At 39.1% G+C, this 15,761-nt stretch overlaps 1 protein-coding gene across 2 annotated transcripts in view; it reads right to left on the minus strand.

The window, feature by feature from the left end:
- Nucleotides 1-15,280, minus strand: part of Hpgds (hematopoietic prostaglandin D synthase) — a 38,120-nt gene extending 22,840 nt beyond the window's left edge. For both annotated transcript variants that reach the window (XM_023566024.2, XM_013154996.3), the window contains exons 1-2: nt 15,077-15,280; nt 6,818-6,959 (exon numbers count right to left, since the gene is read on the minus strand). In XM_023566024.2, coding sequence (XP_023421792.1) covers nt 6,818-6,950 — 133 coding nt within the window. In that variant the 5' untranslated portion in view covers nt 6,951-6,959; nt 15,077-15,280. The remainder of the gene's footprint in view (nt 1-6,817; nt 6,960-15,076) is intronic.
- Between the last annotated feature and the right edge of the window lie 481 nt (nt 15,281-15,761).

A 15,761-nucleotide genomic window follows, 5' to 3' on the forward strand; every position in this document is an offset into this window, starting at 1 on the left:
ACTTTATTTTTTTATCTAAGCCTATTATATTCTTGTCACAAAACAATTTACATGTATTATAGAAAAAAGTATAAGTTGAAAATAATTCTACCACATAGTAATAACCATTTAATAGATTTTTCCATATATATTTTTAAAAAATAAATCATAAGCTGTGTAACATTTTGTAAACTACTTTTTCCCACTTAACAGTGTTTTTTTAAAATCTTTCAAAATCAGTGAAACACTATCATTCTAATGACTTCTTAATTCTGATGAGTGTATTGACCAAACTTTTCCCAAATGGAAATTATTTAGGAAAGAAGGAAAAGAATAAAGTACCATTCAGGACCCTCACCTAAGTGCTGTTACCAATTTTGTGTGTGGCATTTAAATCTTTTGCTTGCATACTGACTAAATATAAGATGAATGATAGTTCATGTCAGGAATTTTAAAAATTGGCATTACTGGGGATTGAATCAAAGGCTTTATACATTTTCTGCTAATACTATCACTGAGCCACAACCACAGCCCCTTTTGTGTTATATTTTGAGATAAAGTGTCACTAAATCATGAAATTGTCTAGGCTGGCCTTGAACTTTCAGTCCTCCTGCCTCAGCCTCCCAGGTAGCTAGGATCATAGGCATGTCACCACACATAACAAAAATATCTCTGACTACTACCTAATGAGCATGATTATAACTGTAGATGGCTGAGATACTGTACGGAGTAAAACAGTTCCAAATAAAGCTGACAGAAACTGGGATGCCAGATTTGAAGAAAAGTACATAAACAAGAGGATATTAGTCTGCTTTACTCTGTTGGGGAGGTTCCTTTATGCTAGGGTTAGAACTAAATATTCTAAATGCCTATTAGTTCTTTTAATACTTATAATTGTAATAAGTAGGTATTAACCATCATTTTATTTTATGGGAAATAATGTTAAAAGACTTTATGTAAACTATCCAGCCTCACATCTGGTAGGGAAAGATTCAAACTGAGGTCAGTTAGAATGGATTTCAGAGCAATATATTGAGAAAGATAAAAATCAAGCCTAGAAAACAGTATCTGAAATGGAGAGGGGCCTGGAAACCGCATTTTAGGAAAATTAGTTGCAGAATCTTGACACATTTCACCAGCAGGAAACAGAACGAACTAAGTGAAAACTGATATCTATCTTCAAATTTGGCAGAGCCATTAAACAGAAGAAAAATTTCACTTATTCTTACCAGCTCTAAAAAGCAGAACTGGAAACAAAAGATAAATGAGGAAAAATGGCAGATTTTGACTCAGAGTGAAGACTAGATTTGTTAATATTAAGTAATTGTCTGTGGAATGTGCCTTCTTGTGAGATGGTCTGCTCTCAGCCAGGAGAAGTGCTTGCTCCAACCTTGGAAAATCTGCCAACAGATGGAACATCATCTAAATTCAACAAGAAGAAATATAAGATGACAAATGCTAAGTACTTCATTTGGTTCCAGAAAAAAATAGTAATAGTTCCAGCATTGTTGGAGGTATCACTTAACAGGAACATCTGTCAGAAAGCTTCAAGGAATTCAGTGACACTAAATCTAAGACCATAGCATGATAGGCAGGCCAAAACAACTAACGTGATCCTGGTAAATGCCTCAGAAGAATGTCTTGACTAGCCCCAGGGGTTGTGAGGGCTATACCTAGTCATCACTTGGTCACTCAGGAAGGCAAAGCTCTGGGTGTGTCCATGAGGGAGTTTCCAGAAATGGCTGGCACAAGACCAGCAGCAGAAGAAGGCTACCTGCCACAAATGTGGGTGGCACCATCTAAAGCCTGGGAACCTGAACAGTATGGAAATCTGAAGGAAGGGAGGAGCATGCGCTTCCATGCAAGCTTGGTTCCTGAGCCACTATGCTTTCTGTGCTGCCATTACCTAAGAATATCAAACTCTTGATTCTTCAGCACTGAATGTGGATTTCTAGTGGTGACTCCCGGGGGTCCAGGCCTTCAGCCTGTAGCTAGGGCTGCCTCCTTGTTCCCTCACATTCTGAGGCTGCAAGCTTCTCGGATTGAATGGCCCCTGGTTTCTCTGGCGCTTCAGCTTACAGACAGCCATTGTGGGCCCAGGCTCTGATCGCATAAGTCAATAGAGGAAATCCCCTCTTTTATAGTTATATGCACATTAGACTGGCTCTGTTCCTCCAGAGAGCCCTAACCAACAGCAAGATGATGGTCCTGTTCTGTGCTGGGACATCCTGCTTTCCACAGGCACCACACATGACATGGAGATGGCAGGCAGCAAGAGCGTCTTCAGAAAACACCTCCTCAGATGCTAAGGAGAACAAGCCAGGGAATACAAATGACACTCCTGAGAAAGAAGAGTTCTCTCTTGAATCCGGATGTGATTGCAGATCTCAGTCCACGGGACATAGTATCTAAATCATGAAGTAGAATCAGTGTGGGAAGGCTGGCCTGAAATTTGTAATCATGATCAAAACAGGAAGTTCCAAAAGCTGTTATCTAAGTAGAAGCACAGATGCATGGCACCCAATTCTGAATTCTGTCAAAGATCTTTCCTTTCCTCTTTTTTTTTTTTTTCTTTTCTTTTGGTCTTTTTGAGGCAGGTTTTCCTATGCAGTTCAGCCTGGACTTGGGCTCACTTTGTAGCCCAGACTGGTCTCAAACTTGCAATGATCCCCCTGTCTCAGCCTCCGAAGTGCTGAGACAAAGATCTTGTCGTCGTCTTCTTCTTCTTTTTCTTCTTCTTCTTCTTTTTCTTCTTCTTCTTCTTTTTATTCTTCTTTTCTTCTTCTTCTTCTTCTTCTTCTTCTTCTTCTTCCTCTTCTTCTTCTTCTTTCTCCTTCCCCTATACCTCCTCTTCTTTCTCCTCCTCCTCCTCCTCCTTCTTCTCCTTCTCCTTCTCCTTTTTTTTTTTTTCTTTGAGTCAAGTTTTCACTGTGCAGTTCAGGGTGGGCTTGAACTCACTGTGCAGCGCAGGCTGACCTCAAATTCACAGCAATCCTCCTACTGCAACCTCCCAAATGACGGGATTACAGGTGTGTGCTGTCACTCCTATCCAAAGATCTTTATTTTCATTCAGAACACTTTTATTGTCCTGACCACTCTGCAGTGTCTTTTCCCCTAATATGCTTAAGGAATTCAATTTCCTCAAACATTTAGATATAGAAGAAGGAATAATCTGCTCTACATTAATGGAAATGACACCTTAAAACCAATATATGAAAGTCATAACGTGACAGGTTTAACCTCTTTTCAATGCTAGCAATCAAAAACCCAGAGCCCAGTGCATGCTGGTGAAGCACTCTACCGCTGAAGTACAGCTTCAGATTGCAAGCTTCAGATCCCCAGCTTCAGACTGCAATGCTGTATAAGAAAGATTCTTTTTAAGTTTGTTTTTCTTCCATTTTGTGTTTCCTATTCCTAGAATTTGATTTGGAAATTGAACCTCCCAAACTGATTGATTCTTGATTTTAAGTATCTTTCTTGTTTTATTTTCCTATTTTTTTCCTTATTTTCATCACTTTACCTATTTTTATTTGTATCATATTTTTAATTTTTCAAAAAAAAGTGCTTGTGTACATCCCTTTTTATGGCATCTTGTTCTTGTTTCATATATAGATTATCTTCTTTTCTCTCTGAGAATTTTATAATACTTTCCAAGATTTTTTTTCATTAACTCATCTTAGTTTCTTCAAAGTGCTTTTTTTCTCCTGCTTTTTTGTTTAGGTTTGTTTCATACTGGAAATTCTTCTCAAATATTTGTTGGTTTGGTTTTGACATTCTTGTTTAAGAGGCAAAATGATGAACGCCTATTGGATGCTCAGTGTATGGGAAGGGCTTGCAACAGAAAAATGGGCCATTTCATTGAGTTACAGCCTCCCTCACTGGTTCGGTAACTACGGGACATTTCTTTTGGGTTGGTCAGTTTCCCCAGGAAGAATTCCTTCAGTTTTTGCCTAATGGTTATTAGGCTGTTCACAATAGTGTAGTTTTAGGACAAGGAAAAGAGGTATGCATTTCACCATTTAGTTGGTAGACTTCCCCTAAATCCCATTCCTATTTTATTTTTGCAGTGCTGGGAATGGAACCCACAGCCTTGCATATGCTAGGCAGATGTTCAGTTACTGAGCTACGTCTCCAGTCCACTGAATCTCATCTTTATTCTAACATCTCCACCATGTCAGCTGTCCCAAAATCTTTGGATTCATCCCCTCTGTGTTTATGCAGGAAAGAGACAAAATCCAGTGGTCCCAGTGCTTCATTATATTCTTCTTGATTTAGATCCTCTCAGCTCTGCATTCAGAGTCTTCTCCTCCAAGCTTATAATTGAGATTAACAAGTGTATTAATCAATATTTACTAGAGAAACAGATATAGCAGAAGATATACAAGTTTATAAGAATTTACAAGATTGGCTCACAATGGCCACCCACAGAGCTGGATGGGAGAAGTGTGCAGAGTATCTGTCTGCACATTGGAGACTGCAGGATTCAATCAAAGATCTGGAGCTCACTGCATTGCCCCAGGCAAGTCCTTAGCAGGAGCCCAGGGAGACTGCAATGGAAAGCTGAACAGCACAAAGGCTCAAAGATCTGCATTAGAGTCTGCACTGGAAGACAGGGAGTAGCATCCAAGGTGTGGGTAAGACTGGAGCTCCTCCAAAGAAACAGAAGCAGATCTATTTTTTCTCATTTCCCCTTTAAACCATCAGACCTCAAACTGCCTGAGGGTGGGCCTTGACACTATGGTGTGGAATTGCTGAGCCAATGTAGTTGAGTTTCTCTCACTTGCGTTGACACAATCAGCCATCACAATTGGCTTGCTCACCTTGTCTTTCTTTGACCTGCTTTCTAGATTCCACAATTTTGTGTTAGCTTGGTTTCTTTGTCTGCATGAGTCTTTGCCTTTTAATAATAAGTACTTGAATATTATTAAAGGAAAAAATGTAAATATATGTGCACAATCTACAAGGGTCAGCCAAGGAGAACTGTTTAATAGAAATGTTCAATGATGGAACACTTGGGCTTTAGTTCTGGGTTCTAACAAAGGGGATATCCTAGACCTAGAGAGTTTCAAATACTAGTGAGCTCGGTTAAACAGGATAGGAAACAGATTATGCCAAATAACATTTGTAATAGGAACAGCTTTTCAAAGTAATAAAACCCTGAATTTTTATCGAGCAAATAGATACCTACAATGAAGTCAACCTTTCCCAGCTGTCACTGCAGTATGGACTGTGTGACCAAGTTTCTGCTAAAGTAACGTGGCTTGAAGATTTCTAGTCCTGATAGCAAAAGAAAAGCGTGTGCCCTGCTTTTTTGACATCCCACAAGCTGGAATGCAGCAGAAGAGCCAACTATCTTGCCCTGAATAAATAACTCCAATGGCAGATCAACAAGAAAGGAGCAGCCTAATCTCTGACAACTTCATGGAGCAGCATAGTTAATGCCAAGTTGAAGTTTCATGCCAAGTTTCAAGAAATTGCTAAACTCTTTAAGACAATTTTATGTTGAGGCTCTGCTTATTAAAGCATTTTAAACTGTACCTTAACTATTCTGAACTTTAAGATCCCTTTCAATTCTAAGAATCTCTGAATATCTGAAAAATATTAAGAAAATGCAGACAGTCCAATTTTCAATAACATAACAACAAGCTGTTATGGTTTGCGTTTAGAGGTCTCACAGCCTCATGTGGTCATAAGGGGTTTTTTTTCTTCAGAGATAGATGAATCTAGAGTGTGTAATTTATTCATAGTGCAATGCTAGGATTAAGGGTGCTGGAATTAAGTGCAGGTGATTGCTGGATCGGCTCACTGCCCTAATGCCAGCAGTCTGGATAAGATAAAAAGGAGCAGAAAGAGGCTTGTCTCTCCCTTCCCTGGCCTTCTTTTGCTGTTTTCTGCTGCCAAGAACTGATTCTCTTCTGCATGTGCCAACAGCATTAGAGCCAGTCGATTATGGACAGAAACCTCTACAAACTGTGAGCTAAATAAATCTTTCCTTCCTTAACTTTGGGTGTTGGATATTTTATCTCAGCCACAAGAGAAAAGTAACTAAGATACAAATCTAAGTAAAATATAGTCTGAGGTCCTCAAAGGAATACTAAAATTATAAAGGCTGAATTTAAAAACTAAAAGGAATTTGCTATCCATTTGGTCTAATTACTGGACGAAATGAATGTTCCATATTATGAGTCCATGTCATAAAATCCTACCTGTGAACCCTGATATCAGAAGAAACATTTGGCTGTCAGTGTTTCATAACAATAAGAATAAGATCATGTTTTCCTCCAGAGGAGAGATTTCTGGTAAGAAAAGTGGTTATAAAGGCAATGATTTATCAGGAACTCCTGTTTCCAAAAGGCAAGTGGCAACGTATTGTCAATCTTCCAGTTATTATATACACTACTAATATTATTATCACTGTCTAATATAAATAATTTGGGCCACAGTATTAAATGAATCTGGTTTGAAACTCAACTCTACTTGCCACAGTCATGCAACTGGAAAAATGACCCAACTCTTGTGCATTTTGCTGCAACTCTAAAATAGAAACAATAATACATCCCCTATTTATTGCAGCTCTTGTAAGTGAATATTGGTTTATTTTTACATTATTTTTCTGTGAAGTTTGTGTTTTGACCTGTAAGAGAAAATCTACTGAGTCACATGGCATTTATTTAGTTTGCTTGGACTGCTGCTTCTCAATCTCAAGCTACTCAGACTGGAAAAACTTGGTAAGGTTGGGAAATCTTTACTTTTCTTTTTCATTTGCCATGGGAAAGGCAAACGGCTCTGGGAGGTTATTTTCCATACACATTTACAAACTAGAATTTATGCTACTTACTTGATTTGATTTCAGGCCAGTCAGCTTGTTCTATCCTGTGATCTTCATACTTTATGTCCAAATAGGCAAATAAGTAACGAATAATTTCTGCTCTCCCTCTCATATTGAAATAAATCAGTTTGTAGTCTGGCATGGCACTGCCCTGGAAAGAGACAAAGGCAGGGAGTGTTGCAACAGTCCTCTATGCATGCATTAGTATTGTTGGCAGGATTTTTTAAAAGCTTTATCCCATCTTTTGAAACAATCAAAAATATTAGAAGATACTCCAAAATGAAAATTATAGGTGACTATTTAAAACCTGAGAAGACTTGATGGAAATTAGATCCTTTCTCTCTCCCGCACCTCCCACTTTCCCTATCAACTGAAATATTCCAGTGAAACAACCAAATTCAAATTTTGCTTATAAACATATTCAGAGTCAGATGCTATCTCAGAATGTAGAGAGAAAACCTTTGCATCTTAAGATATTTGTGTCCTTTGGGCATATTATTTACTTGGTGGCAGAGCTCAGTTGTGAGGCTGGCTGGGTGACACCACCCGTCAGGGCAGGGTCCATGTGAGGAGGTGGCTCACCTGCCTGCCTGGCCCTCCCTGTTCTCCTACTGCCCCACACTGCGGGGCTCTGGGCTTCCCAGGTTGCTTGCACCATGCAAACATTTCCTTTTCTGGGAATGTGCAGAACTGGGCAGGGTTGAGCACAGGCCTCTGCCCCTCCTGGAAGAAGGCCAACGCCTCCCTTTTGCAAGTCCACCATCACAGCTCGTCAGTATGGGCTAAAGTGCGTCATGGCTTTGTGATTTCTACATCTCGTTTCCACTGTTTGTAAAGTAAATGAGTTTGAGCAGTGATGTAGAATATGTACAATTTTATGATGGTCAGACAACTGAGAAAGAAACATTTTTTTCTTACATTCAATTCTTGCACTTAGTTTCTGTGAGTCTTTGGATGAGTTTACAGAAACCCTCTGAATTTCAAACCTGAGTCTGTATGTGGGTGTATGTGTGTGTGTGTGTGTGTGTGTGTGTGTGTGTGTGTGTGTGTGCGTGTGGTCTTTTTAAAACAGGGTCTTATTCAGGCTGCTCTTGTACTCACTTTGTAGCCCAGTCCGGCCTTGAGCTTGCAGCAATCCTCCTGCCTCAGCCTCCCCAAGTGTTCAGATTGCAAGCATGTACCACCGTACCTGGCCTCAAAGCCCACTTTTAAAAGGACACTGATGTAGTGTTGGAGATGGGTGATATGTAAAAGTATGTTTAACATAATGCGAAACACTTACTAATATTAGCATTGATGGTAACTTTAAACTCTTGTACTATAGTTAAGAATAAATAGTGTGAATACAACACACTAATAATTGCAGTAAAGATTAAAAACATCACAATTATTTAAAATGGTGAGTTAACATAGTATATTCTCTACTAAGGAAATTTCTGAATGATATTAATAGAACATTTGATATAACAACAAATTGAGCTCATACTTTAAGACAAAGTTCTATGTGGACTCGCATCTCATACAAATGTCAAACACAAACTGTCACAGTCTAGACTGCCCAGTGCAGATCCAGGCCTGTCCACTGCAGCTGCTCTCAGGCAGGGTGTCTGCACCTGGCTGGCTGCTTGCCTGTCTGGACCCTCTGGGGCCTCAGGGAAAGCCACGCACAGTTCTCCACAAATCCCTGTCTCTGATGCTCACCTCTTCCAGGTGCCCAGGGGTCAGTTTAGATTCTTGTTTGAAACAAAAGCTCTTCAGTCGTCTTGTGTCCCACCCAGTCAGTATCCACCCAGGAAGATGGGGCACACCACTCACCCACGGGGAGATGGTATCTGAAGAGAACTGAGTAAACTAAGGACAATTTCAAGACAAGCCCTAACTTCTTGGGAGTGGGAGAAATATATATGAGTTCAAACAGGGAGAACTACACACACGGCCCATTAGATCATTGGGGTGATGCCCAGCTGCTTAGAAATGCTGAATTTAGATTTAGGAATAAATAGGGAGAGAGCTATGAAAGCACACAATGCTAAATAAAAATGATGCGTGTGTTTGTTATGATCAGCATTAAAAAGTAAAAAGCCCTTTCTCATTCAATCCAATAGTACGTTAACATTAGTGTCTGCTGTTTGAATTCTGCACAAAACAAAAAAGTCTTTAATTTGCCAAGTTATGCCATTTTACAGTGTATTTCACTCAAGTAAAGAAGACTTCTCAGCATCGACCGATGGCTATCTATACTTTTCTGAAAGCATAACTTTAAATCTAAAGATACAGCAGAGTCTCAAAAATGTGTGATGAATGCTTATCTTTCCCTCCAGAACATTCTTTCAATGTTATGATTCATCAATGAAGTTGTACAACTTGTGCATTGCATTCCTGTAGTTATTTGCATAGTTATAATTGCTACTCATCAAAACTCTGGTTTCTTAACTTCAAGTTTAGAAATTTTAACTCTAGAGGGCTGGGGATACAGATCAGCAGCACAGCTTTTGCCTAACAAGCATAAGGTCATGAGTTTGATTGCCAGTACCAAAAAGAAACAAAGAAACAAGGAACTTTTAACTATATAAATCAAGAAACCAGGACTTTATCTCAGTGGAAAATATATTTTCAGGTCATATGTGCACATTTTTATAACATGAAAAATAGGTAAAGATCAACACAATTGGAAATAGTATGGATTCTTAAGATCTTTTCTAGATTTTATAAGGTTTATGTATAAAATTATAACAGGAGAGCATACACTCTGTAATCCCAGGGGCTCCGGCGGCTGAGGCAGGAGGCTCAAGGGTCAGGCTTCAGCTTGGACAATGCAGTGAGATCCTGTTTTAAAATTTCAAAAATATTGTTATAAAGAGGTGGAATGTAGCTCAGGGTAGGGGCCCTGGGTTCAATATCCAGTGTCATAAAATAAACAAAAAATCAAATAAACCAGAAGGAATCTCAAGTAAATATTTCTTTGGCCAGTAAAAACTGATAGGAAAATTCACAATAAAGCCAATGAAAAGTATACAGGATGCTACCTAGAAGACTATTTTTTTCCGTCTTACTACATTTAGCAATATAAAGTGTGCCTTAAAAATGGCAAATATTTAAATTTTTTAAAATGTAAGCTAGTGGCAGGTGTGGACTAGTAGAGAACCAAAGAAGCTGACCCCTTCCTGTGAGCCAGTAGCCACTGTGCGAAGGGAGAAGAAATGAGAAGCCAACCCTTTCCTGTGAGGAAGAGGCAGCCATGTGGTCAGGGAAGAGAAATAAGAAGTGACTCTTTCCTGTGAGCCAGCCAGCCTGCTGGCTGGGAGACAAGAAGAGCTGAGGCCCTCCAATGGTAAGCAGCAGCTGATCAGGAGAAACACAGGCCGAGATGACAGCAACTGAGGTTAAAAAAAACCAAAAACTTAATGCTCCTGTATTTGATTGATTTTGCAAGCCTAAACCCAGTAGCCTGAGCATCTATTTATAGTATGACAGTGTACAATATAGTAACAATGGGGAGTTTCTTTCTGAAGGTGGTAGCTATTGTTAATGCCCTACTATCTTGTTTTAAAGTCCTGCATTGTTTTCATTGTTTTTTCTTGTTTGATATTATATATTATTATATTATATTACTATAATAGTGGCACTGGCAGCTATTTCAAAGATAACAAGGTATATTATGGTAGCCATTGTTGCTTTCCTATTGTCTTGTTGTGAAGTCCTGTATTGCTTTCATTGTTTTGTTATGATTGGTTTTGTTCTGTTCTATTTTGCTTGGTTTTATTATGTCTGATAGTTATGGCAGCTATTTTGAAGATAACAAGAGGCACTATGGTAGCCATTGTTGATTTCCTGTTGTCTTGTTTTGAAGACCTGTATCACTTTCACTGTTTTGTTTTGATTAGTTTTATTTTGTTTGATTTTATTCTCTTTAAAATACAAACAGTATTACGGTAAAAGGCACAATTCCATTAATCTCCTTCAAAATCCACCTCCCTGTGCTTGGAACACACGCGTTCCATTATTTGTGCTATTTGTTTGAAGCAGTTCGAGAAGTTCTCTTTCATGTCTTTAGTTGCCCTGTTGTGGCTATTTCCACATCCTGAACTGATTCAGAACATTTACCTTTCATGGTTACTTGGACTTTCTGGAAGAGCCAGAAGTCGTATGGCATCAAATCTGGTGAATAGTGTGGATGAGGACACACAGGGGCTTTATGAGCCGGCCTTTCCACTGGGTGGCACTGGGTACCGCGTTCACTTTATCTTTATCATGACTCATAAAGACACAAAAGAGGACATCTAGAACCACTTCACAGAGTGGCAAGGACTATCAAGTAAATGTTTTCGAAGTGAGAAGTATTTAAAAATTTTAAATATTCGCCATATATTTCTTTCATCCCTGTATCTTTGTTACAATGATCTCTTTGTTAAAATGTTTATCTCACCAAGAGGATGAACTAGAAGGGTGAAGGTGAGACACATCCCCGCCCCCACAGGTGTGATGGGAAGCTGAAAGTTCAGGGCCAGAGAGGAAGCCAGGAGTGCGTGATGCAGCATCACCCCTGCCCCTGACTCGGGTCTCCACGTCCCTGTTCCCTGCTTTTAACTTTAGTTTCCTCTCTTGAAAACTAGTAATGAAAATTTTGTTTGTAAGGGGTCCACACAGTGCCTAGCACGTAGTATCTGTTCAGAAAGAAAAGATGGAAGAAAAGAGAAACAAGACAGCAGGGAAGGGTTCTTTCCCATTGTGGGGGCTATTGCCCAGTTCGGGGTGATTTTATTGTTTGAGCTCCTCCAGATCATGTTATCTTATGAACTCATTCTGCTTGTAGTGTATAAAAATTAACTATAAAGAGAAAAGTAAAAAAAAAAAAAAACACCAAATACATAGTTGGATTAAAAAGCAAGATAAACAGAGCCTCCGCTCAAAAGTAACCAGTGCAGTGAGCAGGACCCTCAGCTGGGGCCAGCAGGGGGATTCGCCCCTTCAGAGGGAAGGAGATCAGCATCTCCTACACAGCAAAGACACCAAAGGGGTGGTTTGCTAAAATCCAAAGCTGTTTCTGTGTTATGATGTTGGGAGCCGCGTCTGTGATAGCTCGCCTTGCGCGGCGGACGTGCGGCCTGTGGTAAAGAGCAAAGCCTGAGGTAGATTACCCCTCCCATCGAATATGTTAGTTTCCTGCTTACCGGCGTAAACAACCCGCTCAACAATATAGTCTGCCTGGCAACTGATGATGTTAGCCAATCAGCTTGCCTTGCTTACTTTAACATGATTGGACACTGTACCCGTATATATACCGGTGCCACCCCTGGGCGGAAGAAGAAGCCAGGTAGAAGCCCAGAAGTAAAAGCCCAAAAGGAGCCGCGGAGAGCGGACCGGTAGAGGCTTTGGGGCAGACTGAAGCACAAAAGGAGCCGCGGGGAGCGGACCAGAGGAGGCTTCAGCTGGGAGAACCCAGGGCAGGCTGTACGGAGAAGGAAAATAAAAAGAAAAGGTTGTCCACTACCAGACTTTGTCGTGTGTCCTTCCTGCCGGCCGGGAGCGGACATCGACATTATGAAATTAAGATCAGAACTGCGAATCTCCAGGAAAAGGAGAAGAGAGAAAAACTATGAAAAGCCACAAATAAAATTACCAAAAGTAGCAGGCAAAATAGATAAAATAATAATAGCAGGTAAAACAAGCAACTTAAAAATCATAAGCTAACATAACAAATAACTTCACACAATACATCTGAATGTTCAATTAATGGAAAAGTTTTGAGAAGTATTATATATATATATATATATCAATTTCATAGATAAGGTAGTTCTTTTACTGTTCACAATAAATAACATAGGGAAGGAATGAAAGGAAAAACTGTTCTTATTTATATTTAAGATGGTTTTTTCTATTCAAAATTTAAGACTACCAATAATCCTGGTACTAAATCTCAAATGGAAGCTACGGGCCAAAATAGCCATTGTTAGTCCCTAACTGAACTTCATTCATGGAAATAATGTCCAGGTTATTTGGCTGTGGTTTCACTAAGTGTGACTTGAGTAGCCAGGGACAATGCCCATTCCATGCTGACCTCCTGCTTCCTGTTAGCTTCATTTCTAGACCTGTCCATCATTATTCTGGGTCTAGAATGTCATGCAGATAAAGTGCTATATATTCCCTGGAACAATATAGAAACGGGAAGTGGAAAAGTCAACTGAGCTTAAAGATTTTTTTATCCCTAAAATGAATTCCTGTCTTTCTTACTGTCCAAAGATATAAATTTCCTGATTCAACATGGCAATCAAAAGCCTATTTAGAATTGTTTGAAAAGTTATATAAACTCTCAAGAACATGTTCATGGATGAGTGTTATCTTCTCTGGACAGAAATGTGTGTGTCTAAACTCACATAGATGTAGCCATCAAACACCAGAGACCTAATTTTTAGTGTATGTTAAACTTGTTAAAAGTCAGGGGTAATGGCACACTCCTGTAACCCCAGAACTCTGAGAAGCTGAGAACAGCAAATTTGAACCCAGCCAGGAAAGTATAGTGGCCCTGGGAAGGTAGCTCAGTGCAAAAGCCCTGGGTTCAATCATCAGTACCTCAAAAAACAAAAAACAAACAAAAAAAATCCAAACATCTTAGAAATTAAATATTTTTCATGAGAAATAACAGTGTTTTTGAAAAGTTCTATTTTGGGTACGTCTATCATTTCCCCTAGGCTTGTTGCTCTTTTTACTTTATATAATGCTATGATTTTTTTTTAGCTGATTAACAACAAAAACAACAAAATAAGAGCATTCAATTCCACAAGCAATTTTAACATGCATATTGAGAAAATACAAATTATCAACATAAAGCCATTCAATTTGACTAAGATGATAAATTTTACTAAATCTGTATCTACTTTGTGTATTGTAAGAGTGCAGTAAAATAGTTTTAAAAATTTTTAGTTTCTGGGTCAGAAATATTCTCTGGCAAAGGAGGCTAATATTGAAGTGTTAAATATTTTAATAAAGATTTCATGAGATAATAAAAAAGAATATAGAACTGTTGGAATGATTTTAATAGATAGAAAAACACTTACAAATGAGGAACTAAATTTTAGCCATTTTATAACCCAGTTCAAAATATTAGTTACTTAAAGTCTAAAATATAGAACAACAGGAGATCAAACATTTTTTAGGGAATTCTAGACACAGGTTTTTTTTTTTTGCCTACCTAATAATTATTTAATAACTTATGAGTTTGAAGAATAAAAAGAAAGATTACTTGTGAATTTGCTAATAGTGCTTCTTTACTACATCTTAGTATTACTTTGTAATACTAAGGTTTTAATTAAGCCTTTTTAAGTTTTTAATAAACTCATATGAATTATAGTAACAGAGCATAATGTGTACACTCCATTTAAATAGACACTGATATTCTGTACTGCAAAATAGCAACATAAGAACTTCTTGCACAATTGATAGAGAACAGCAATTTACTAGCTAACAGCTGATGGAGAAAAATGATGATCTCCCCTATTTCCCAGTGTCTCTGGGCGTTTCTGATTTAGTTCTGGAAAAGAATACAGGTTGGAATTAAACTGTAGAAAAAAAGAATTTTTAACAAAGCGTTGATCTCAGCCAAACACTGGATGCTTCTTTAACCTTGAATTAGCAAGCTAGAATCTGCATTTTCCTATGAATAATCAATAAATGTCATTTTGAATGCTTGCCTCAGATGATGGCTGAACTAAAAGGACTAACTAAAAAGTCCTTTTGGAGCTGTGAGTTCAAGTTCCCGGTCTAAGGGAAATTTCTTACAACATCTGAGAGTAGAATGACAGTAGAATGTGATTCTTGGCATCTTGGAGATGCCTCAACAACAGGAGCCTTAAATAATAGCACTTATTACAAATAAAATCCCTGAGCTTAAAAATAAAAAAGAATGCAAAGAACCATGAACTAAAATTCTGTCCTGCTTTTCTTACTGAAGAGCCACTGGAGGGAATTCTGTAAGAATCACTAACTCTGGGTGGGACAGGATTTTTCTCCACCAGTAGTAACTATATTTTCCATGTTAAAATCAACCCGAAGGATTGTAAGTCTCTTGGGCCTGTGGTTTCTCTTAGAAATTCCCGTCCGATTTCCATGTGATCCTGAACACAGCAGGTTTCTAGGTGAGACAAGATCCTAAATGCTAAAAAGGGGTCACGAAATGATCACAAACAGGATATGACAGGAATGAAAATAAGACCCTCAAGAGTGAGGCTTGTGTCACTTCTAATCTGTGTGTCACCCAATAATCGCACTTACTTGCGCTGTGTCTCTGCGGAGTCCGGTGTCTGCTCTGCGTGGGTTTGTGGCTGCACTGTGGGTTTATATGGTAAGTGAGAGTTGGTCAGAAGCCAAGAGAGAAGAGGCGACTTACTTCCACCTAAATGCCTTCCTTCCTATCTTAGCTGAAATATGCCTGCTCAACAGCCCCAGCCTGCCAAGGATCCTGGCTTTTCTTGGCATTTTATAAGGCCTCTCTGCCTGTGAATAATCCAGCGTATTTGCATTCAGGATAAAATCAAGTGTGCCTGTTGCTACAGGTTCACTTATTCTTAATCTTAGTACCAGAGGCTTCTGGGACAGGAGGAAACGAGGGTCCCTTTATACTTTACAGATCTGTGCGTGGCTTGCTCCTGTCTTCACAGCCTCCTCCCGAGCGATGCCTCTGCTGCACACCCAACCCCCATGCCATCTTTTGGAACCCACCTTTGCCTGTTGAGGGTCCTTTGTAGAGCATTTTGTCTGTCTGCAGCCTCCCCTGCAGAATGTACAGTGATACTTGTCATTTTCCTTAAGGTCAGATCTTGGTACAAGAGCCATGTCAGGCATGTCCTAGGCACCCGCATGTCTCTGATGACTGCGTGACCCTAATTTGCATTCTTCACAAATCACATTTTCATATGGACTTGTGACATTTGCATTGCTGCTGTTGTATTTTGTTTAC

Source organism: Cavia porcellus, unplaced genomic scaffold, assembly GCF_034190915.1.
Source record: "Cavia porcellus strain 051 isolate PalLab524CR breed Dunkin Hartley unplaced genomic scaffold, mCavPor4.1 scaffold_4, whole genome shotgun sequence".
NCBI classification, from domain to species: Eukaryota; Metazoa; Chordata; class Mammalia; order Rodentia; family Caviidae; genus Cavia; species Cavia porcellus.